Source organism: Peromyscus californicus, unplaced genomic scaffold (assembly GCF_007827085.1).
Source record: "Peromyscus californicus insignis strain IS unplaced genomic scaffold, ASM782708v3 Scaffold_14__1_contigs__length_90479793_seg_2, whole genome shotgun sequence".
NCBI lineage: Eukaryota > Metazoa > Chordata > Mammalia > Rodentia > Cricetidae > Peromyscus > Peromyscus californicus.
Window position 1 is genome coordinate 57,697,800 of NW_026294436.1, and position 25,143 is coordinate 57,722,942.

Sequence of the window (25,143 nt, forward strand, 5' to 3'; positions counted from 1 at the left end):
CCTACAGCGATGGCGGCATCTTCTCTTTCCCTTGGAGCAGTGGCTCTCAACCTTTCTAGCGCTGAGACCCTTTGACACAGCTTCTCATGTTGTGCTGACCCCCACCCATAAAATCATTTTGTTGCTACTTCATAGCTGTGAGTTTGCTACTGGTATGAACTGTCGTATAAATATCTGGTATGCAGGACATCTGACATGCAACCCACAGGCTGAGAACCACTGTCTTGGACTGATCTCTATAGCCAGAAAGGGTTGTGCTCGCTCCTGTTCACTAATTCTCTCACAGCATGCTTCCCGAGCGCTCACTGTGCATCACATGACTGTTAGCTATGTCAGTCAGCTTTGCGTTGCTGTGACAAATACCCGAGAAAAACACTTAAAGGAGGAAATTCTGAGTTGTAGTCTGAGATACTTTGTTCTGTGTGGTGACCTCCTATGCTCTTAGGCCAGAGGCATGGCGGAAACATCAAGGCAGAAGGGTGTGGAGGAGGAAAACTGCTCACTTCCGGGAAATCAGGAAGTACAGAGGAAGGTATGGAGGACAAGATATATCCCTTCAGGTCATGCCCAGTGACCTGTTTCTAACTCGGCCCCACCTCCTAACTTCCAGTTAATCCACTGGTGAGTTAGAACTGTCATGATCCGATCACTCACATCTCAGGTCTCTACCTCTGAACACTGCTGTAGTGAGGACCAAGGCCTTCAATACATGAGCTTTCCGGGGATGTCTAAATCATAAGACTCAAACAATCAAGATATAGAAGACCTGGGTGCTCCCTTCAACAAACTTGTTTTTACTCAATAGATACATATACATGGAAATTCAGGAATAGGCTGTGGTTTTCGGGGAAGATTTTATGGAACAGGGGTCGTCCGAACCAGGCTCAGGTAGCCTGGAATACAGAAGGATAGATGAAGGCAAGAAAGCCTGTGTGAGTACAGCAGGGCTTCAACAGCAAGGCATTTGTTTGCTGGAATGTGCCACAGGAGAGGAACAGTAGGAAGTAAGGCAGGGAAGGTGGGCTAGACACAGGTCACAGAACTCCTCAGGTGCTGGGCTCAGTCTGGTCTCTCTTTGGTGTACAATGAAATATTTTCTTTGAGCTGGGGAAGGAACTGGGGCAGACACAGTGTGATGAAAAGTGGGTGGGTTTGGAGACAGAGGACTTGATCGTGAGTCCAGTTCTGTGATTTAGGAGCCACACCATCTTGCTGAGTCTCAGTTTCTTTGCTTACAAAATAAGGACTAGGATTTTTTTTTTCAGGTTTTTTTGTTTGTTTGTTTTTTGTTTTTATCAGACCCAGAGCCTTGGGCATGCTAGGCAAGCACTTTAGTATCTCCTAGCTATGCTAGATCCTCAGCCTCAGGACTCTGATCTTACTCTTTCCCAGGAATACGATGAGAATGAAATGTGTACGTGCTTTGGAAAATACCAGATCAGTGTTCACTGATTCATGATCAGAAGCATAACTGAGAGTCACACAGTAGCAATGTAGGATGAGTTTGATTACAGAAAAAATGGAGAGATGAGCTGAACAGTAGGCGACGCCGGCGTTCATTAAGGACCTGAAGGATAATAAGGAAACGAAAGGGAGGCAGCACGAGGATTACATCCACAACGCGTAACATTCTGTAGTGAACTGAAAGGGGAGTGCGGAATGGTGCTAGGCCTCTGAGTGTGAGCAGCTGGGAGAATGATGGCACCTTAGTGATTTAGGGAACCGAAGAGGGGGCAGGTTGGAGAAGAATGAGAAATTGTCTCCATTTGGAAATGAATGAGTTTAGTGTTCACGTCCCAAAGCTCCTTCCCGTTGAGTTGCTTTCGCTACAGAGACGCTCTTTCTTTGGGGTTGAAAGGACTCCCCCCCTCCAACAGGATAGGTCTCAGGAAATGGTACAGTTTATCCCCTGCCCTTCCACCTGCTGTCTCTGGTGTGGAGTTGAAGCATCCTTTCTAACCACCCAATATAGCATAATAAACGTTAGTGGTAATTAAACAACTTGATTAATTTTTTAAAAGATTTATTTATTTATTATGTATACAACATTCTGCCTCCATGTATGCCTGCATACCAGAAGAGGGCACCAGAGCTCATTACAGATGGTTGTGAGCCACCATATGGTTGCTGGGAATTGAACTCAGGACCTCTGAAAGAGCAGCCAGTGCGCTTAACCTCTGAGCCATTTCTTAACTTTTGAGACAGGGTCTCAGGTAGCCCAGTCTGGCTTTAGACTTGCTACGTAGCCAAGGATAACCTCGAACCTCTCATTCTCTTGGCTCAACCTCCTGAGCATTGGGATCACAGCTGTGCCACCATTTCTGCTTTATGCACTGTTGGGGACCAAACGCAGGGCCTCATGCATGCCATGCAAGCCCTCTGCTAACTTAACTTAACCTTCCCAGTCCCCATGCAGCAGTGTTAAAACCCACTCTTTTACCACGCTCCTGCCCTGCCCCCCAAGTCAGCTGACCCACAGAAGGGTTGGCACTGACGTCTCTGAGCTGTCTTTCCTTCACCTTCTGAAAGGATCTGCAGACATTTGCAGCATTAGTCATGCCTGAGTGAGCTTGGATCCCCTCTTCCCTGTCACAGCTCCTCCTGAAGGTCTTCAGGAGGTCATCTCCGGTGTGGTGCATCAAGGCGGCAGCCCCGCTCAGACCTGTCCAGACGGCACCTTTAGTCATTTCTCCCTCGGTCTTGAAAAAGACTTGCTTCTGGTGGAACAGATACAGGCATACATAGTCCATGGCCTTCAATTAAGAGTTCACAGATGGCAAATAAAGGCAAATAAACATTGCAAAGCACTGTGGTATTATAAAGTGGAATTCAGGCAAGAGCATGCTTAGAAAACTCGTGTCAGGGTGATGCGGGGGTAGGGACACAGAGAAAAACTATTCCCCTGAGTGTGAGGAAGGCTTCCAAAGGCATCACTAAACACTTGGTCCAGGCTGTGAAAGGCAGGCGGGAGGTCGTCACACAGGCAGGGAGTTGAGCCGTACAAAAGCAGATCCAAAGGTGGAAAGAATCAGACCATGGGGTTTTTCCGTAGAGCTGAAGGCTAAGGATGTGTAGAAGACTGTCAAGGGTAAGGCCAAGAAGTGAGTAGAAGCCAGGTGTGGTGGCTTTAGTCCCAGCACTCTGGAGGCAGAGGCAGGTGGATCTCTTCAAGGCCAGCCTGGTCTCTATATAGAGAGAGTTCCAGGATAACCAGGGCTATACAGAGAAACCCTGTCTCAACAAACAAACAAACAACAATACAAGGAAGAAGAAAGAACGAGTAAGCAGAGACTAACTCACCTCGACTGCCATGCCAAAGGCTTGCAGTTTATCCTAAAAACAATGGAGGACCTTGGCCAATTTCAGTCACAAGAGCTGTCTTGTCTCGTGAACGATCAAGCACTTGAGAAAGGCGGTGATAAATCCATTCACTCTGCGAGCATACGTGGCTGGCATAAAATAAAAGTGCTTGTAGGTTAGGAAATCTAGCTCTAGGGGGAGCTGACAGTGTGAAACCAAAGATAGACCTAGAGTTTGCTGGAGGAATGAACATCACCGTCCTCAGGGCTGACCTTTGCTTTAGGGAAAGAATTAGCTCACTTCTCATAGAAGAAAGGAGGCAGACAGCCGGATTCCGTCGTCTCATTGTTCAGGCTGCTCTTTAGAATGCCAACCCCACGGCGTGGTTGGGACTGTGTTGGAGAAAGTGCACCCTCTAGAGGAAACAGGATGTATGTTTTTTGGTCGGGCAGCCGCAAACCACTTCCAGAACTTTGGCTGGCTTCCTTTCCCCCAGAGGCCTGGCCAGCTTGGGGGTGGAGCTTGCTGATTGTTTATCTGTTTCTGAGTCTGGCCACCCCTGAGAACAAAGTGGCTTGGCTGTAGGAGGTGGCATAACAGCTGGGAACTTCGGATCACAGCTGGAGGTGGCAGATACAAGGGCTGGCGACGGAGACACACAGCTGGAGGCGGCAAACACAACAGCCAGAGGCAACAAAGAAAAGCTAGTGGGTAGCCAAAGTCTCTAGGGCCCTGGAGTCCATAGCCTTAAAACCCTGCCTTCAAAGCTCCAGGCTCTGTCTTCTCTGTGTCAGCAAAACTCCTCAGGTCAGGGTACCAGGTGTTTTGTCCCAGGAGCCCGAAGACCTGGGTTTGGCTTCCCATTTTACCTCTAATTTGCTTGGAGTGATTTTCTCTGAGCCTCAGTTTTCCAATGATGTCTTTCCTGTCCACCTCACAGTGTGGGGATCAAATTACATATTTTATAAAGTAACATGACCATAGGATGTTGTTTGGAGACTGATAAGCTAGGTTTTTGAGAGCCTCCATGCTTCCTGATATGTAGCACCTCCTCTTAACACAAAGCGAGGGCATAGATGAGAGATCCCTGAATGTCACCACAGAAAGTTCAGGAGTAGAGGTGGGGAGGAGGAAGCCGGCATTCTTGTTTCCCATAGGTGTAGCTGGAAGCTTAATCTTTCTTTCGCTATCCAGTGAGAACGTTCATCTCCTCTATGAGATCTCTGAAAATAGTGTATAACTTATCTTTGGACATCCAGGGACAGCATGTTCTGTACCTTTCCAGGGACTCTTCACATCTGGACAATCCTGATTATAGTGGTGTCCCCCCCCCCCCCCTCAATATAACTCTGGAATCTTCCTCCCTATAGTTTGAACTCGCTGGTCCTGTTTGTTCTTGGAGCTCAGAAAACTAATCTGACCCTTCATTCATGTGATGGTCCCTTAAGCCAAGTATTTTGTACACATCTGTTCTTTCTTCAGATCATCCCTTCTCTTGACAAAATCCGCCTGTTCCCTCTAACCGTTTCCCATGTGATCTGGCCTCGGATTTTTTCATCTCTTGATTGCTGCTTGAGATGGAATACTGAAGATGCGGAATGAACCAAGCAGAGTGAAATCAATTACCTCCTTATTCTAGAGACTTCATTCAACCAAACTAGCTTAAGATTGTATTGCTTTTTGGCATGAATAACTCATACTGGATTTTTTTTTCTTTGCTGCAATGTTTAAATCTCTCTCTCTCTCCCTACCCCATGGTAATGTGACCAAATTACATCTTTATAATCTTAAACTTTCCCAGATAATTTTTGGCCTGAGTGCATAATCCAACATTTATTCTTTTCATTAGGTTTGGCTCACTCATCTGGTTCTTTTTAGGTCTCAATTCTGCCCAGTCCTTGTACACTGTCCCAGGTCTGTGCCATCCACACAATTGATGGCCACAATGTTCTCTAGTTTTGAATGAAATTAGTGTCAAGAACATTGAATAGGGCAAGATCAAGGATAAATCACTTAGCTCCATCAATAGGAAATGAATTCTAGGCTATGGGGCTCTACTCACCAGTACCACTGACTCTTGAAGACCACCTCATTACATTATCCTTCTGGTCATTTTCTCTATTTTATCCCCAAAGGTATAATGACAGATTTTGTTAAAAAACTTGCTGAAGTTACACATTATCTGTATTTTGTTATTTGTCAATTTAGTAACCTCATCATAGAAGGAAATTAAATTGTTTTGATATGACTTGTTCTCAGTAAACCCACAGTGAGTCTGACTGACAACTTCCCGTTCTCTTGTTCTGTCTAGTTACACATAACCCTTGTATTTTATTTGAGAATCTTTCCTAGGATCAGTATCACCCATATCTCTATAGCTTATGAAATATGTTTCATTTTTATTTTATTTATTTTTTAAGATTTACTTATTTATGCATATGAGTGCTCTATCTGCATGTGTGCCTGCATGACAGAAGAGGGCATCAGATCCCATTATACATGGTTGGGAGCCACTATGTGGTTGCTGGGAATTGAACTTAGGGCCTCTGGGGGAGCAGCCAGTGCTTTTAATCGCTGAGCCATCTCTCCAACCCCTCACTTTTATTTTTGAAAATTAAAATGATATATAATAATTATTCTTATATAATTATATATTTTTTAATTTTTATATATTATATAATTAAAATTGAATTATAAAATTATATATAAAATTAAATATAAATTATACCCATATATGTGGATTGTGGTAGATGGTTGTTATTATTAGCACTTTGGAGTATTGAGTAGGGCTTTATTTAAGTTCTAAATAGGAATTATTCAGAGCTACAGAGGATTCTTTTTGCTTCAAAGGAACCAAGGCCATAGGCAGTGACGAGCACTGGGGTCTAGCTGAGTAGCAGTCTCCAGTAGATAAGAGTTTCAGATGGTCTCCAGGCTGGTAAAATGGGCAGACTGACTGCTTCTGAATGTTCTCGGGACCCTCATCCATTGGTGATTTCCAATTCAGTGCCTGTGTGGGTAGGAGTACATGGACAGGACCATATAACTTAGACTCTTTCAGAGGCAGAGGAATGGGGAAAATGCACGAATGTGATAAAGAGCAATGATGAAATGCAATGGTTCAGACATACGGGGTGGGAATACGATGGCTGCTCTGATCTCCAAAGAGCCCCAAATCCCAGAAACCATCTTCCTCCTTCTCAGGAGTTCCAGATGTCAGACTCAGAGTCCAAGTGATTAAACTCTTTTCTACTGGAAAAGTACAAAGTTACTTTTTGGGCAGGGACGCCAGACACCTTGTATTAAGTGAACTGTCTCCTGTTTCAGTGCCTCGTCCCACTTTCTACTGTCAGGACGAATAGCAGTCTTGAATTTGAGCCCGTGCAGACATAGCTTCTAACTAATATGGAGTCCACCTGCACCTCACGCAGTCAAGACAGCTTTGCTGCCTACAATCTGGCATCGCTGCGAACCTGTGGGGAGATGTCTGGGTGCTGACAGGAAGCTTCAGCCGGTTGCTTCCTTCCTGCTTATAGTCTTTGCTGAGATCGTCTCTGTGCTCTTCCTAACACCAAGCGAGACCCTGACTCAGGCCTAACTTCTCCCAGGTAGTGCAAACAAATGATGATGGTAATGGCGGCAAGTGAAGGAGACTGAGTGCTTGAGCAGTAGAAGAATGGATGCCTTCTGCTCTTTTCTCACCCGTGGTTATTAACTCGGGGCTAGGAGAGAGAATAGCAAAATTAAAGGTATACATGCATCTTAAGCAGGACTGTCCTGGAAGGACTTCAGTGGAATAGGTTTTCTTGCCTTGGTACTCATCAGCGGGGAGTTTTACTTTGAATTAGGTATCTCCATAGGAGTGGTGTATGTGTGTATGTGTGTGTGTGTGTGTGTGTGTGTGTGTGTGTGTGTGTGTGTGTGCGTGCACTCGCGTGTGTGCATGCATGCATGCATGTGTGGAGATCAGTAGAGCTCTCATTCCTACTCTCAGAGACCGGTGCACTTCCTACTCTTCCTTCTCGGTCTCACCTTCTTCCTCAGATCACAAACATTATTATATTACACTGTAGGGCAATGATGTGTTTAATTCAGGTCCTCACTAAACTGTGAGCTCTTAGCAAGAATGCTGTCATTTTCACCTTTGACCTATCAGGACCTCATGCGGTGACTGGCATTTAACAAGTGCTTGACAAATATTTGCTAGGGTAAATGGCATCCAAATGAAGGTGAGGGGCTGCTGACAAGATGACTCTGACTCAGCAGGTAAAGGCATTTGCCACCGAGCTTGACCACTGAAGTTCAATGCCCAGGGCCCACATGGTGGGAGGAAACAAAATCCTGCAAATTGTCCTCGGGCGTGATACTTAAGCATCCCCTCCCCCTCCATAAAGAAATATAAGGGATTTTAAAAGGAAATCTTAGTTAGAGCCTTCTCCCATTGGGTGGTGTCTAGGAGTTGGCTGGGTTTGGGCAATAACCTCCTTTATGCTGTCCTGCTCCCTGCAGATGACATCAGTCGCCAAGGTCTACTACAGTCAGACGACTCAGACAGAAAGCCGGCCCCTAGTGGCCCCAGGAATACGTCGGAGGAGGGTCCTGACAAAAGATGGCCGCAGCAACGTGAGAATGGAGCATATTGCTGACAAGCGTTTCCTCTACCTCAAGGACCTATGGACGACCTTCATTGACATGCAATGGCGCTACAAGCTTCTTCTCTTTTCCGCGACCTTCGCAGGCACCTGGTTCCTCTTTGGCGTGGTGTGGTATCTGGTAGCTGTGGCCCATGGGGACCTGTTGGAGCTGGGACCCCCTGCCAACCACACCCCTTGTGTGGTGCAGGTGCACACACTCACTGGAGCCTTCCTCTTCTCCCTCGAATCCCAGACCACCATTGGCTATGGCTTCCGTTATATCAGCGAGGAGTGCCCTCTGGCCATCGTGCTTCTTATTGCCCAGCTGGTGCTCACCACCATTCTTGAAATCTTCATCACAGGTACCTTCCTGGCAAAGATCGCCCGGCCCAAGAAGAGGGCTGAGACTATCCGTTTCAGCCAGCATGCAGTTGTAGCCTCCCATAACGGGAAGCCTTGCCTTATGATCCGAGTTGCCAATATGCGGAAGAGTCTCCTCATTGGATGCCAGGTGACGGGCAAACTGCTTCAGACCCACCAGACAAAGGAGGGTGAGAATATTCGGCTCAACCAGGTCAATGTGACTTTCCAAGTGGACACAGCCTCTGACAGCCCCTTTCTCATTCTACCCCTGACCTTCTACCATGTGGTAGATGAGACAAGTCCCTTGAAGGATCTCCCCCTCCGCAGTGGGGAGGGGGACTTTGAGCTGGTGCTGATCCTAAGTGGGACAGTGGAGTCCACCAGCGCCACCTGTCAGGTTCGCACTTCCTACCTGCCGGAGGAGATCCTCTGGGGCTATGAATTCACGCCCGCTATCTCACTGTCAGCCAGCGGCAAATACATAGCGGACTTTAGCCTTTTTGACCAAGTTGTGAAAGTGGCTCCCCCTGGTGGTCTCCGTGATAGCGCTGTCCGCTATGGAGACCCGGAAAAGCTCAAGTTGGAAGAATCCTTAAGAGAGCAGGCTGGAAAGGAAGGCAGTGCCCTTAGTGTGCGCATCAGCAATGTCTGACTTCCTGGTCTCTCCTCCCCAGCCCTTCGGCCTTTTCCTCTTTCAGTGCCCTGGGAAAAGGAGACTATCTGGGTTCCCTGGAGAACCCCAGAAGCACCCATCCTCTACTTCCCCTTCCTTACCCCAGTGGCCTGTCAGTAGTCCAGACCAACTGGAGTCCTACGTTTTCCTCTCGCTGTCCCCTCGCGCCTTCCTCTACTACTATGCCAAGCACACGACTCTTAAGCCAGGATGGGGGACGGAGAGGGAAGATTAGGCTGGAATGGCTTGGAAGGGCCTCAGCCATGCTTGGAGATTCACATTAGGAGGACCATGTGATTGATGGCTAGACTCCCCCCAACTCCCCACTACTATAAAGTGTGATGACTTGAGACGGGAGCCCCCTCGGTCTCTGTTTCCAGCTAGTAAGTCCCCTAAGGCAAAGCTCTCTCGGAGAGTCACTCGATGGACTCTGCTCTCAGAAATAAAGGAAGCTGAAATCAGTTTTCCCTGGGCTCTCTACCAAATCCTGAAGAAAGAAGCCAGGGTTTGCCATGGTGTATTTCATCTCAGCTGGTAACTCCTGACATAACCTAGACTTTTGCTCACCGTCTTGTTTCCCCTTCCCAGTTCTCAAGTGGATCTTCTCAGGGGTCCCAGTTCTCTCTCAGCCTCTGTTCCCACAGAACTGGGGCTGACCTGAGAAATGTTAACAGCCACCACCACCCCTCCTGCACCCATTCTGCGTTCTGAGGAAGTCAATTTTAAAACTATTGTCTAAAACTCTGGCCCTGTCCTGGAAAGATTTCTTTTACTGTGTCCTGTGAATGGGAAGACCTTAGCCAATGAGCTCTCTCTGTCTCTCTCTCTCTCTCTCTGTCTCTCTCTCTCTGTCTCTCTCTCTCTGTCTCTCTCTCTCTCTCTCTCTCTCTCTCTCTCTCTCTCTCTCTCTCTCTCTCTCCTCTCTCAATATTTTTTGAGACAGGGCCTCACTATGTAGCTCTGGCTGTCCTTGAACTCACTCTGTAGACCTGGCTGGCCTGGAACTCACAGAGATCCACCTGCCTCTGTTTCCCAAGTACTGGGATTAAGGTGTGAGCCACTATGCCCTGCCGCCAATGCTCTCTAAGTCCAGCGCTCAGGACCCATGACAATATCTAAAACCACTCCAGATTACACTGTACAGGGTTCCCCTTCTTCCTTTCCTATCCTTCCCAGACCCCTTCACCCAAGCTTTTGAAGAAAGACAGGGAAACACCGTTATTTCCTTTCTTAACACCGATCCATTAAAACTAGTCACACACACACACACACACACACACACACACACACACACACACACACACACGTCACAGGGCACAGATTCCCCAGGAAAGTTGAACTGACTTCTCAGATTTGCAGATTGCTATGCAGAGCCTCTGGGAATTTGTGATGTTTTTGTCAAGGTTTGGACTGAAGCAGGACTCAGGCTGACAGCCACTATTTTGTTACATCTCCTGTGCCCTTCTGAAAAGTGCCAGCTCTTTTATGAGGCGATGAGGAGAGGGGAGGAACTTACATTCTGATCTCAGCCGTTCTGACACGGCATACAATGACGAAAGTCAGGGTCACCTCTACTCTCTTCTGCCAACGGGCCAGTTTCAGGCAAGTTAAAAAGAAAAGATCAGACCCAGGCCATTCCTGCTTCTCTGGTGAGGACCGTGGCAGGGGTCAGGGAAGGGCATCATCAGCACCAGGTCCTGTTCTAAAGCCCAAAGCACAAGCGAGTTCTGGTTCCACTTAGATACACAGGAAACCCCACAAGGTGGTTTAGCAGGAATGCCAGCAGGGATGACATAATTGTTGATTTAAGGTGGACTTGACAGATGATGACAAACTACACACTTACACAGAATGTATACACATTATCTGTGCAAAGCCTTGCGGAGAAATCAGGAGAGCCTGAGGCTGAACCCATCTCAGCTGGGCACAGTCCTCTTAACATTGGTCGTTCCTTGAACTCAATTAACGGTGGCTTGAAAATGAAGAGCCTTTGCTCAGCTTCTTCTTACTGTAAAACTCTCCATTGTCCTTAAACTCCCATCAAAACGAGAACCAGAAGAACCTGAACATCTGAAACAAAGAGCAGCAGGCGAAGAGCCAGCTTCCGTGCTAACAAATATACCCAATGCTGTACTTACCCGGTGGTGTCGGTGTGCAAGGACCAAGTGTACTGCGAGTGTGTCTCTTCTCACCCACTGGCAATTTTTCCTCTGTCTGGTTTCTTCTGCACAGTGCTGCTTCCCTCCTGAAGGAATTACTCTCTTCCCAGTTCCTTGCCTAAGGCCCAGCTCTCCTCAGATTCTTGGATAACAACGTGAGAAGAGAACACTTTCTGCCTTAACCCTTTTTGAACTTCCTCTGCAACCCCAGGCTCTCCCCTAAACTGCACTTTAAAATCATGCCGCCCTGTTAATTCAGAATGGCACCCTTCTCCCAGAAGCCCAGTGCTCTGCATGCAACCACCCCCACTCCCAGTTCTAAGTGGTTCTTCGGATCACAGCCAGGCTCCCCTGACCTGGAATCTCTTTTCAGGATATAGGATAAGCTTTACTAGCAGCCGGGACTGATGAGAAATGGGTTCCCAGTTTGAACCAGCTGTAGACTTGGAACGTCAGGAGGGTAACAGGTGAGGATTTTAGGTGGGGTGGGAGATAACAACCCATGGGGAAGGATATCTAGAGTGTGAAAATGAGAAAGATGAGGCTAAGGGACCTAGTGATGAACCCCAGAGTCTTACTTAGACTGGCACAGAAAAGGTGGGTGGAAACTTGGGAAATTGGGATATGATATATATGTTTATCTAAGGAGAAAAACAGAGATAATATATTGAGAGATATGTATATAGATGTACATATACCCAAATATATGGAATGTACAGAAGGAAGTACTCAGACCTTAGCAAAGGGACAAATATCTTGCCTTGATTTTATGGAGTAGGATACCTGGATTTTCTGTGTTATGGTCAGCAGAGCAGTGAGAGTAGCTGATGGTTTTAAGTTTGATTGATGGAAAAGGGAGGGCTAGTCCCTGTCCCTTTCATAACTAAAGGAGCACCCATTGAGGTCTGAGGGACCTGTGCTGATAGGACGAGAGAGGAGCCAGGAGGAAATGGGGCAAGGAAATGCCCTATCCACAAAGATCCAGGAAAATCTACCACTCACACTGTTTTACCTATCCCCGGCAATAACATGCCATTGAATAACTTCTAAAACAAGCAAGCAAGCAGTTTTCCTCTCCTGAAGTACACTCTGTATTTCCCATCCTTCCACCGGGGGAGGAGCTCTAGCTCTAGGCCTCGTAATTAAAAACTGAGACGCTGAAAATTCGGTATTTGGGAAACATTAAGTGGAAAACTTACCACTAGAGTACGAATGCCAGGACTGATGAGCTGTTGAGCTCAAGATACTCCCAAGACAGAGGCCCGAGCCTATGTACAAAAAATTCTAAAGAGGGTGCTGTGTATATCATAGTTACAGTCCTGGCGGGGAGGCAGATGGAAGCCTTAAGGCTCCTCTATGAAGAATGAGGTTTTCATCTTCCCTAGAGGATGATACAATTCTATGGGAGGCTTCTGAAACCACTAAGCTGTGTTTCACTTCATTCCTGCTGCTCCCTACTGCCCCCTCCCCGCTTCCTGAAACCCACTCCAGCTAGTAAAACTATGCAGGGGTTCCCCTGAGGTCAGCAGAGAAAGAAAAGCAGTCCTAACGTAGCTACTGTCCAGGAACACTGCACCTTCTCCATGGCCGCTACCACAAACCTTTACCCCCGCGAGCTAACTTAGTTCCTTTGCACAAATAACACATTACCTAGGCTGTACAGTTAGCGGGGCTTCCAGGCCCACTATTGGCCAATGCTACCGAAGCAGGAATATCTAGGGATGATTTTTCTACGCACTGCATTAAAAACTAAACCAGGTCAAATGTATTTAGAAACAAGATGTGTGAGGTATTTTTGGTTTATTTTTTGTCTGTTCAGAAGAAACTACTAAATAAACTGGATGAATCTCTTGTTCTCACTGTATCTTCTTTTAGAAATCACAACCTTTCGTGTTATCAAGGTTTGAACTCATAGGCTGACTTATGGGAGAGGAGGGCTCAATTAGGCTCTGCTGGAAAAACTTCTGGTCATGAGGCCAGCCTTTTCTGCTGACTCATCATTTCATAAATACTATCCCCCAACCCTTCCAATCCTTTTCTTTTTCTTTTTTTTTTCTTTTTTTTTTTTTTTTTGGTTTTTTCGAGACAGGGTTTCTCTGTGTAGCTTTGCGCCTTTCCTGGAACTCGCTTTGGAGACCAGGCTGGCCTCGAACTCACAGAGATCCGCCTGACTCTGCCTCCCGAGTGCTGGGATTAAAGGCGTGCGCCACCACTGCCCGGCCCAATCCTTTTCTTGCTCTTGCCCTTACTAAGATCCTTTAACAAGTAAATTCCAAACTCAGTTTTTAAATCTTTAAAAACTTTATTTATTTATTTATTGATTTATTTATGTGTAGGTGTGCAAGGGCTTGTGGACAACAGAGAACAACTTTCTGGAGTCTGTTCTCTCCTTCCACTACATGGGCTCTGGGGAGTCAAACTCAAGTCATGTTTGGCAGCAAGCATCTTTACCCAATGAGCCAGCTCTATGGCTTGAAAATCCAGTTCTTCTTTTTTTAAAATTTATTTATTTTATTTTATGTGTATGGGCATTTTTCCTGCATGCATATATATATGTGCACCATATGCAGGCCTGGTACCATGGATCCCCTGGAACCAGGATTACAGACAATTGTGAGCCGCCATGTGGATGCCAGGAATTGAACCTGGGTCTTCTAGAGGAGCACCCAGTGCTCTTAACCACTGAGCCATTTCTCCAGCCTGAAAATCCAGTTCTTAAAGGGCAAGACTTAATAAATACTAAGACTCAGGAATCTGAAAACTGGTTCAAATAATTCCAGGAGTCAAATTGGTCTGGATCTGGGACACTGTCTCTTTTAGATGGTGATGTTTGAGTCCATTTTTTTTCCCTTTCACACTAGGAAATATTTTTTGGATGGTTTTCCTTATATATCCTCAAGGGTCTGGAAGTCCAATTTAAGCAGAAGGCATTTCTGTCCCCAAGTAATGGATTTCTCATCTATTCTTACCTAGCATGAGCCTGAGAAAGTCGTGGTCAATATCCAACCCCAAACACTCTGGCAAGAAACAACAAGTTATAGTCACTTGACTCCTGGTCCTTAAGATGGAAGGACAAAGGGGGCAGGGGAAAATTGGGTCCCTCATCAACAAGTGAGTCATAAGACATATTAAATGTACAAGATGTATGAAATAACCAGATTCCAAATCTGTAGTTCTTACATACTTGTGAGAAATAAGTGATACATAACAAATATAACTAAAGGTGAAGCATTTAGCATATGCTAATACAAAATAGATAGTTAACATATTCTAAAACATAAAATCAATGGAAAACACTTCACAGGGTCGGACACTAAAGGCAGAGAGTGACATCTGTTCAAGAGTTCTGCTATTTTCTGCATCTCACTCATCTGACTCAGGGACAGCTGCTTCTTTTGATTTGTTGTTTGCTTATCTTCCTGAATTTGGTGTTTCTCCTATTTACTAGGCCAGTCCTAAAGGATAATTACCTGAGGCTTTTCTGCCAAAATACCTAAAACAACCTACCCAGAAGAACCCTTACTTAATCTCCAGACATCTCTCTCATATTCTCTACTGATGCTAAGCTTCACTTACCTATAACTCACAAAGGAAAAATAACAAATCAGGGATATAAAGAGTAACAGTGAGAGAGGATATCAAACAGATTTCAAGATGAGATTAAGAAGATAAAACAGAGAGAAACTAGAAATTGCAAATCAGCATTTTACCTGCAAGTTCATCACACAACAATTAAGATATGTTGGGTTAGACAGACCTACTTTCAATTCAGTTCTGCTACTAGTTGGCTATGTGACTATGTAAACTCTGGTTTTCCTCATTTGGTAAAGGTAAAAATATCTACTTTACATTAAAAAGTAATTAGTACATCTGACAATTGTAAATAAATCCTTAACAAACAACTATTATGAATCATAATGGTTATTTGAATGGTATGTGTTATCACTATATATATGGCCAGTGCATGGTGTAGTTATTAATCTACAACATATACTTACATCAAGGCATATTAAAGGTAGAAATATCAGAATATAAGGTTAATATGGCTCCTTCAAAGGATAAACATGAAGTGTTGGATGAGAGATGCATGTCCAGACTGAGTGGAGCCACCTCTATACTAAGCTACAAGACTTTCCCTAGGAGCAGGCTCAATTTGTAAGATCAAGCCAGTCAGCCTGTGTCAGAAAAGTGCAAAGAAATAAAGATATACTTTCTACTCTCAAGAACACTACAATGTAGTTGAAACTGGAAATACTCTAAAGGTATGAAGTTCTTAAAAGCCGATTATAAAGTGCGTTAAGGAAGAAGAAGAAGAAGAAGAAGAAGAAGAAGAAGAAGAAGAAGAAGAAGAAGAAGAAGAAGAAGAAGAAGAAGAAGAAGAAGAGAAGAAGAGGAGGAGGAGGAGGAGGAGGAGGAGGAGGAGGAGGAGGAGGAGGAGGAGGAGGAGGAGGAGGAGAAGGAGAAGGAGAAGGAGAAGGAGAAGAAGAAGAAGAAGAAGAAGAAGAAGAAGAAGAAGAAGAAGAAGAAGAAGAAGAAGAAGAAGAAGAAGAAGAAGAAGAAGAAGAAGAAGAAGAAGAAGAAAAGTCCTGGCTAGCGGTAGGGTAGAACAGGGTGGGTGAAGGGCAGATTTTGACTTCGTTGAAGGGTGCTTGAAAAGAACGGAGTTGACGGCACTCCAGAGGTGTCAAATAGACAAGTAGGAGGAACATTCCTATCAGGGGTAAAAACCTGAGAACTATTTTAGGTTTATTTCCTTTCCGTCTCCATTTTTCACTCAGCAGCCAGCAGGTCATAGTTCATTCTGGGCCGAAGGTCCTCCTCGGTTGACCTGAGCTGGGAACGCCAGAGCACCGGTTACTAAAATCAAAGTTCACTCCGCTCCACCACACCTCAGCCACTCCGGGCTTTCCGGCCAGCGGAAATGTGGCCGATGAGGGACCGGAAATCCCTCCTCCGCCGGAAGCGAGGAAGCTGGGGGCGAGGGGGGGGGAGGCAAGGCAGCCAATCCCGAGGAAGATAATTGTTCCGCCGGGGGCGGGGAGGACAACGGAGAATCCGCGCGAGGCCGGAAGTAGCGTGGGGGCGGGGCTTCGTGCCGGAAGTGGTCGTCCCTGGGTTGTTTCTGTTTGCACTCGAGCGGAGGAGATGCTCGGGGAGTCCGAGCGGAGCGAGCTGGAGGACGGCTGAGAGAGAGAGAGAGAGAGAGAGAGAGAGAGGGGCGCAGTGTGGAGCCGGCGCCGGGCGGCCGGCCGGCCCGCAGTCAGACCATGAGCTACACCAGGCACTGGGGGGAGTGGTTCCTGAACCTGCGGGTGCCCCCCGCCGGGGTGTTCGGCGTGGCCTTCCTGGCCCGGGTCGCCCTGGTTTTCTACGGTGTCTTCCAGGACCGGACCCTGCTCGTGAGGTACACCGACATCGACTACCATGTGTTCACGGACGCCGCGCGCTTCGTCACGGAAGGGCGCTCCCCTTACCGGAGGGCCACGTATCGCTACACCCCGCTCCTGAGTTGGCTCCTCACGCCCAACATCTACCTGGGCGACCTCTTCGGCAAGTTCCTCTTCATCAGCTGCGATCTCCTCACCGCCTTCCTCGTGTACCGCCTGCTGCTGCTCAAGGGGCTGGGGCGCCGCCAGGCCTGTGGCTACTGCGTCTTCTGGCTGCTGAACCCCTTACCCATGGCGGTGTCGAGCCGAGGCAACGCCGACTCCATCGTCGCCTCCCTGGTGCTCACGGCCCTGTACTTGATAGAGAAGCGCCTCATCGCGGGGGCCGCGGTGTTCTACGGGGTCGCGGTGCACATGAAGATGTATCCCGTGACCTACATCCTCCCCATAGCCCTCCACTTGCGACCCGAGCGCGAGAATGACGAGAGTCTCCGGCAAGCCCGCTACTCTTTCCGGGCCCGGCTGTACGACTTCCTCAGGAGGCTGTGTAGCTGGGCAGTGCTGCTCTTCGTAGCGGTGGCGGGACTCACGTTTTTTGCCCTGAGCTTCGGTTTTTACTATAAGTACGGCTGGGAGTTTTTGGAGCACACCTACTTGTATCACCTGACTAGACGGGACATCCGCCACAACTTTTCTCCGTACTTCTATATGCTGTATTTGACTGCAGAGAGCAGGTGGAGTTTTACCCTGGGGATTGCTGCATTCCTGCCACAGTTCATCTTGCTTTCAGCCGTGTCTTTTGCCTATTACAGAGATCTTGTCTTCTGTTGTTTTCTTCACACATCCATTTTTGTGACTTTTAACAAAGTGTGCACCTCCCAGTACTTTCTTTGGTACCTCTGCCTTCTGCCTCTGGTGATGCCGCTCGTGAGAATGCCTTGGAAAAGAGCCATAGTCCTCTTACTGTTGTGGTTTATAGGGCAGGCCTTGTGGCTGGCTCCTGCCTATGTTCTAGAGTTTCAAGGAAAGAACACCTTCCTGTTCATTTGGTTAGCTGGTTTGTTCTTCCTTCTGATCAACTGTTCCATACTGATTCAGATTATTTCCTATTACAAGGAGGAGCGCCTAATAGAGAGACTCAAATATGACTAATGTGTGTTCTGGATCTTCTGCAACTTCTATTACATTCTGATTGTTGTGTATGGACTAGAAAAGCTGTGGAAGTTTTCCCTCCCTGAACATTCTAAGCACTCCAGTGAAAGTTCCTTGGTTCCAATAGAAATTAAAACCAGTGTTGGCCTTATATGTAAAGGGGACCCGATAGTCAAAGTCCATCATTTAGAAAGTCTTAGGACTAATTTGATGAAAAGTAAAGGTTTCTTATTTGACTGTTGAAAAGCCGATGAACCTAGAAGATGCTGAAATGTTTTTGTACAGTAGAGAAATAGACAAAAGGTTCTCAGCAGTGTTTGTTCCCGTTACAGTGTGCTGCTGCTGTACCTCAGCCCACCTTTTCTTTCTACAGTTCCGACAGCTGTGAAGATTTACCAAGTTCCCAAAGTACAGCATTTTTACAAATAGAGTATTAACACTACCATGCTTAATTGGGAAAGTGTTAAATTTTTGTATTAAATGTCGGAGCTTAGAGATAAACAATCCAAAGAATTTAAATTGTGATTATGTATTTGTTTTGTAATTCAGTTTTTCAGCGATAGTACCATTGGTATTCATTTTACACAAAAAGATTAAATTTAAACTCATCCATCTTTAGACCCGAGTTTTTAAAAAAGAAATTGACACTTATGATATTTATATACTTATCCTTTTTCTAATTGCTAAAAAGATTTTCATCTAGGGTTTAAGCTGAGTATTGTCTGTTTTAAAAGTAGTAGAATTTAGGTGATAAAACCTACAAGTTTTGGTAAAATTCCATTTGCTCTAGTCTGGTTTTTATCACCTAAATTGTTATATTGTTCATAAGGCATCTCCCACTTTAAATCCCACACTCTGAAAATTCCGTGACGGGAAGGCAGGCAGACTCCTGGAAAGCGTAAGGGCATCCTTAGGACATCCTTTGGTCTAGATGAAGAGGCTGCAAGGGACGTGAGGGATTGCAGAAATGAGGCTTTGGTGGGCAAGTCTTTTTACTTACCGCTGTAACATTTCTTGGGGAGGGGGCTGCTTTCTCAACTGTATGAATAAGCGTCCTAGACTATTTTTAGGAAAGATAGAGCCCATCTAAGTTGAGGGCTTCCAAACAGTTAGTCAGTAGATGAGTGTGGTTTTGTGATCATGATTTCAAAACCTAGTAAATTGTTTTTTCAGAGTTAAAAATAACAGCAACCACAAATTCCTGAAAACAAATATTGCTCTAGAAAAGTAGGGGTTTTTGTTTTTGTTTTTGTTTTTTTTTTGGTTTTTCGAGACAGGGTTTCTCTGTGTAGCTTTGCGCCTTTCCTGGAACTCACTTGGTAGTCCAGGCTGGCCTCGAACTCACAGAGATCCGCCTGGCTCTGCCTCCCGAGTGCTGGGATTAAAGGCGTGCGCCACCACCGCCCGGCTTTGTTTTTGTTTTTTATTTTGTTGTTTTTTTTTTAATGTCAAGGCAAGCCTAAAAAGCCTCTGAGGATAAAGTATTTATAGGCCGGTCAAGTTTCCTATTGCTCCCGAGCTCATAACTCAAGAGCCCATTGTTTAAGACAGCTTAGTGGCGTTCCAAGTATGGTACATGACCCTTTAAAAATTATTACTATGGGCATTAAAACCAGGGCCTCAGCATTCTAGGCAAATACTCTGCCACTGAGCTATGTATCCAACTCCAAGTGAATTTTTGAAGGGAAAATTTGAGGAAGGAAAGTATACTGCAGGTGTTTGTATAGGCCTGACTTCTTTTGTTGTTAGACAATCTTAGTCCAGGCTGGCCTCAGACTTACTTTATAGTCCAAGATAACCTCAGCCTCCTGATCCTTATGCCTCTACCTCCCAAGGGCTGAGATCACAGTCCTGTGTCACTGTGCCTGGCTCAGAAATTCTTTATCAAAGAAATGCAAGTGTTTCTTAAGAGATGCAGTTTATTTGCTGCAAAACATTTATTTTTTTAATACTTGTTTTATGTGTATTGTTGTTTTGCATGTATGTCTGTGTATCATGTGCCCAAAGTACCCAGAAGAGGGCACTGAATTTCCTAGAACTAGAGTTACAGATGGTTTTGAGCCACCATGTGGGTGCTAGGAATCAAACCAGATTCCTCTGGAAGAGCAGGCGGTACTCTTAACCACTGAGCCAACTCTCTAGCTCCCTGTTGCAAAACATTTAATAAGTTAATTGGAGAAATGACTTGATTTGGTCTCATGGATTTTACCTTTTTTTGTGGTTGTTTGTTTTTCGAGACAGGGTTTCTCTGTATAGTTTTGGTGCCTGTCCTGGATCTTGCTCTGTAGACCAGGCTGGCCTCGAACTAACAGAGATCCACCTGGCTCTGTCTCCCGAGTGCTGGGATTAAAGGTGTGCGCCCCTGCTGCCTGGCCTGGATTTTACTTTTGCTTTGCGGCTTTTTAAATTTTTATTTGGGGACGAGGCGCAAGTATCATGGCCTGTGTGTGGAGGGCAGATGCATCTGTGACGTCAGAGGAAAACTTGTGGCAGTTAGCTTTCCTCTTTCCACTGTGCTGGCCCTGGGGATCAAACTTGGGTTGGCAGCCTTGGCAGCAGCTGAGCTGTGGATCGCTTTGGCTGCTTTTCATTGATGATACCTGTTGTTTCCTTATTAGTCCTTGAGTAATTCCTTAAAATTGTGTATCTCTTTGCCTTATTTTCTGCATAATTCTCTTGTTCCTATACTACCTACATTATCTTTCTGTCACTGTAGCAAAGGCCTCGTGTAAATCAGCTTGTAGAGAGAAAGGGCTTATTTGGAGCCATGGATTTAGAAGTTTCAGTTCGAGATTGGTTGGCCCTGTTGCTTCAGGCCTGTAACGAGGTAGCATATTGTGGCAGGGAGAACATGCTAAGACAAATGATTCTCCTCATTTGTGCAGAAGATAGGAAGAGACAGGGGTTTTTAGTTCCCTTTGAGGGCTCCCCAATGCCTTAAAGTCTCCCTTTGGGCATGACCTAGTTTCCACAGCTTCCCAATAGTGCCACAGGTAAGGGAGCAAGCTTTTGCTACATGGGCCTTTGTGAGGAGAGTTCAGGTCCATGCTACAGCATCACTGTGTAAAACTGATAAGACTGATTTACAGACAAGCATTAGTTATTAGATTAAGAAGAATGTTCTCCAGATAGTGTTCTAAACAGAGCACTGTATTTTCTTCTGTAGCTGCTTTTTTGATGTCTCCAAAATGACCTTAAAGGCCTCAAGTTAAATTCCCTGGGTTAGGTTCATTATTGTCTTTGTTTTGTTTTGTTGTTGTTGCTGTAAGAGATAGGGTCTCCTGTAACCCAGGCTGCCTTCAAACTTGCTATGTAAAGAGGCTGGCCTTGAACTCCTTAGCCTCTTGAATCTACCTCCCAAGTACTGGGATTAACAGGTGTGCTGGTTGTTTGGATTAGTTTCTTTGGAAAAGCTGTGATAATCATCCACTACTGCCAACTCAGCAAAAGAACTCTTAAAACCGTGGATCGCAGTTACTGACTTCTCACCATCCGGGTTTTATAAGTAATGTAATAATGTTTGATAAGTTGTGTAAAACTTGTCCTTTAGTTAATTTATGGCTGAATATATTGTTTTGTTTTTGACATCACTGTTATATTACCAACTCTCGCCATCTGTGCTGTGAGTAGAAAAGAAAACTATAAAAAAATTCTACTTGTGGTGTAGAAAAGAAAACTATAAAAAATTCTACTTGTGGTGGTGTTTAAATGAAATCTCTTGTCATTACCCTCATGCTTTACTATTGTGTGTGTACCCGTGTGTGTGTGTGTGTGTGTGTGTATGCATGCATGCATGCATGCGCGCGCAAGTGTGCATCAGCCTTGGTTATCATTCCACAAGCACCATCCACTTGATTGTATTTTTTTTTTCCGGAGCTGAGGACCGAACCCAGGGCCTTGTGCTTGCTAGGCAAGCGCTCTACCACTGAGCTAAATCCCCAACCCTGTTCTTTTTTTTTTTTTTTTTTTTTTGTATTTTTATTTTTTGGAGCTGGCCAGGTTGGCTAGGTTGACAGTCTGGTTTTTTGTTTTTTGTTTTTTTCAAGACAGGGTTTCTCTATGTAGCTTTGCACCTTTCCTGGAACTCACTCTGTAGACCAGGCTGGCCTCGAACTCACAGAGATTCGCCTGCCTCTGCCTCCCAAGGGCTGGAGTTAAAGGTGTGCACCACCACTGCCCAGCTCTGCCTGTCTCTGTTTTGACAGCATTGGGATTCTAAGTAGATGTCACCGTACCTGACTTCCCCCCTCCCCCCTTTAAACATGAGCCATATAACCATTACTTTTCCTAGTCAAAAACAATTGGCAACTAAGAACCTTCCCTTTCATAACTGTTGAACACATACTTTTGTGAACAATTCTGTCTCTCTCTTAAGAACGCCCCCCCCCCCCCCCCCCCCCCCCCCCCCCCCAGACAGGGCTTTACTGTGTAGCCCTGGCTGTCCTGGAACTTACTTAGTAGACCAGGCTGGCCTCAAACTCAGAGCTCTGCTGCCTCTGCCTCCCAAGTGCTGGCATTAAAGGGGTGTGCCACCACTGCTTGACTAGAAAACAAATTCATCATCCTTGTGTTTTATGGCAAACTTTATAGATGAGAGAAAATTTAATATCCATCCTTTCCTCACTCAGTGACAATAGTTGCTTAATTGATTTTGTATTGTGTTAATGGTTTTTCATGGTTAATCAATTTAGGGTATTACTCTGCCACAGCTTAATGTTTATGACAACACTTCAGATTTGGTATTTGTATTTAGTTGTACTTGTTTTATAGATGAGCAAAGTTTTAAAGATTAAATGGCTTGGTAATAAATGACAGAACTAGAATTTTAACTGAATTCTTGTGACTAAAATAACCTGCTATTTTCACTGTGTTTTAGATTTTCCAGTGACCAGACCTAGCAGATGATTTCTGCAAAATTAATGGGACTCAACACTTAACTCTGGGAGTTTGACCTTCCTGATGTGTATTTGTATAAGGGGTAGTTCTTCAACTGTACCGTGTGTGTGTGTGTGTGTGTGTGTGTGTGTGTGTGTGTGTGTGTGTGTGTGTGTGTGTTTAACTGTTTGTTCTATGTATATGAGTTTTTCAAACATGTATATCTACCATGTGTGTGCTTGGTACTCCTCAGAGTCCAGAAGATGATGTTGGATCCTCTGGAAATGGAGTTACAAATGGTTGTTGTAAAGGGGCCCCAAAATAGCTTGACCACACAGCAGCCATGACAGGCTTAGTGGCCTAGACACAGCTTCTGTGACAGGCTTACTGGCAGGCAACACCCAGATCCAGGAAAAGCCTTAAGCTGATACCACCCAGGGATCCACACAGGGATGAGAAAGTACCTGACATCCCAAACATTCCAACCATTAGATAAGGTGGCCAGATGTCCTTGAGACTAGCACACACCTACAGATACCCCTACACAATTGGCAGCCAATCAGGGTCCTGGACCCTGGAAATCCCCTCACCCCAACCTCTGCTATGATAAAAACTCTGCCCAACCTGAGCTCAGGGCTCTCTGCTCTCACCGCTGTGTCGGACAGACAGAGGGACCAAGCTCTGGAGCTTGAAATAAAGGCTCTTTGCTTTTACATGCGGGATTCAGTCTCCGTGGTGGTCTTTTGGGGGTCCCCGCGATCTGGGCATAACAGTTGTAAGGTGATGGGAAATGAGCCCGTGTCCTCTGGAAGAACAGCAAGTGCTTTTAACCACCAGGCCACCTCTACCCATTTCTCTTGTTCTGTTCTCCCCCTCACCTCTCTCTCCCCCCCTCCCCCCCACCCCTACCCCCGCCCCCGCCCCTCTTTTGAGAAACCACCATACAGACTCGCCTGGTAGCCGCTCCAGTTTACTCTCCTAGCAGTTTTCTTCCTCACCTGGGTTAGTTTTCTTGACTGTAGTCATTCTGACTAGGATGAGGACAAACCACACTGTACATTGCAATGTGAAATCGCATAGTTAAAAGAATGGACATTCATATAGTTAGAAAAGTGTCCTAGGCTGATTAAGAGAGCCCGGATCATACAGCCTAGGTTTAGATCTTGAACAATATCTTCACATCTAGATACATGGTTTTCCATCTGTAAAATGGGGATGAAAATATAATCAGAGAATTGCTTGGTAAGAGTTAAATTAAGCTGGGCATAATGGTGTGGGGGGATCCGCCCCCACTTTTTTTCCCCAGGGTACTCTTGAGTGAGGGATAAGAGATTTTTTTAGATAGAGATACAGAGGGGAGAGAAATAGATAGAAACACAGGATAGCCTCGGAGGGACTGGATCCTTAACTATTGGCCCCTTTTGTCTCTTCTAAAGGGCTTTTTAAAGGAATGCCAAGGTGTGGAGCAAAAGACCTCCTCCCCCCAGCACAGCCAAGTGCAGACCCTTCCAAACACCTGGTAACCACGCACATGGTCAAGCAATCCTCTAATGCAGCTCTGCTGGGTAAAGCAAGCTCAGATCTCACTGGGAAACCTTTGTGGGACTCCACAGTGGTGCACACCTTTAGTCCTAGCACTTGGAAGGCAGAGGCTAGCAGGTCTCTGTGAGTTCAAGGCCAGTCTGGTCTACGTAGTGAGTTCCAGAACAGCCAGAGCTACATAGTGAGTCCCTGTTTTGAAAAAAATTGAATTAATTCGCCCAGCATTCTTAGCTAGCACAGAACAAGCTACTAAATATTGGAGGTAAATATGTAAAGAAGAAAAACACTAAAACACTCTCTAGTCTTACAGTTAGTAAATGGACAAGTGAACTGAATAGCAGTTCTTGAAGAAGCAAATTGACAATAAACACTTAAAGGGAAATGCAGGTTAAAACTACTCTCGAAGTTCGCCTTCACTCTAGTCAGAATGGCTAAAGTTGAAAAGATGAACCCAGGTGAATGTAAGGATTATGTCCTTAATTACGTCACTAGCCTGCGACGGCTCCCAGCCTAAAAATCGCACGTGGTCTCTGTGTTCTCTCCACACTCTCTCCTTCCATATTCTCCCCCTCTCCACGAGGTCTCTCTCTCTCTCTTTCTCTCTCTCTCTTTCTCTCTCTCTCTCTCTCTCTCTCTCTCTCTCTCTCTCTCTCTCTCTCTCTCTCTCCCTCCCTTTCTCTCTCAATAAAGCTCTAGAAAGGTAACTATGGCTCGTGACTCTTCCGTCACCGATACATCCAGCACTCTCCTCTGTTGGCATGGCCACCGTCCGCCGCTTAACCAAGAGTGAGGATGTAAGCTGCAGCTGAGAGTGAACTGGGACAGCTACTGTGGGAATCCGTGGTTTCTCAAAAAAGCAAAACTACCATGTGGACCAGCCCAAAGTCGAACTTAAGTTCTTCCAGAGATCCTTGTCAATTTATGTTTATTGCTGCACAATTTACAATTATATAAGAAATATGACCAGTGAATAAAGAAAATGTGATACACACCCCTGAGTTTTATTCAGCTGTAAAAAAGTCATGTCATTTGCACGGAAAAGGATTGAATTGGAATTA

General features: G+C 45.5%; 2 protein-coding genes and 1 long non-coding RNA gene across 5 annotated transcripts in view; 2 read left to right on the top strand and 1 right to left on the bottom strand.

Annotated features, from left to right (window-relative positions):
- Kcnj10 (potassium inwardly rectifying channel subfamily J member 10) overlaps positions 1-12,984 on the top strand; it is a 34,444-nt gene extending 21,460 nt beyond the window's left edge. The window contains exon 2 of the mRNA XM_052737666.1: positions 7,810-12,984. Within this exon, the coding sequence (XP_052593626.1) occupies positions 7,810-8,949 (1,140 nt within the window). The 3' untranslated portion in view covers positions 8,950-12,984. The remainder of the gene's footprint in view (positions 1-7,809) is intronic.
- On the bottom strand, positions 2,011-5,831 carry LOC128110007 (uncharacterized). Of its 3 annotated transcripts, none has more exons than XR_008218001.1 (2): positions 3,301-5,831; positions 2,011-2,717 (listed from the first exon to the last, which is right to left on the bottom strand). It is a non-coding gene; the product is annotated as an uncharacterized LOC128110007 (long non-coding RNA). The 3 variants fall into 3 exon arrangements; XR_008218000.1 differs by having other exon boundaries at positions 2,011-3,061; XR_008217999.1 differs by having other exon boundaries at positions 2,011-3,185.
- A 2,744-nt stretch (positions 12,985-15,728) lies between the features above and the next one.
- Pigm (phosphatidylinositol glycan anchor biosynthesis class M) lies at positions 15,729-21,359 on the top strand. Its single transcript, XM_052737667.1, has one exon. The coding sequence runs from the start codon at positions 16,397-16,399 to the stop codon at positions 17,666-17,668; it is 1,272 nt and encodes a 423-aa protein (XP_052593627.1). The 5' UTR covers positions 15,729-16,396; the 3' UTR covers positions 17,669-21,359.
- The last annotated feature ends 3,784 nt before the right edge of the window (positions 21,360-25,143 follow it).

Bases quoted from the DNA above. Each gene is read 5' to 3' on its own strand.
- Pigm (XM_052737667.1), top strand. From the start codon at position 16,397: ATGAGCTACACCAGGCACTGGGGGGAGTGGTTCCTGAACCTGCGGGTG.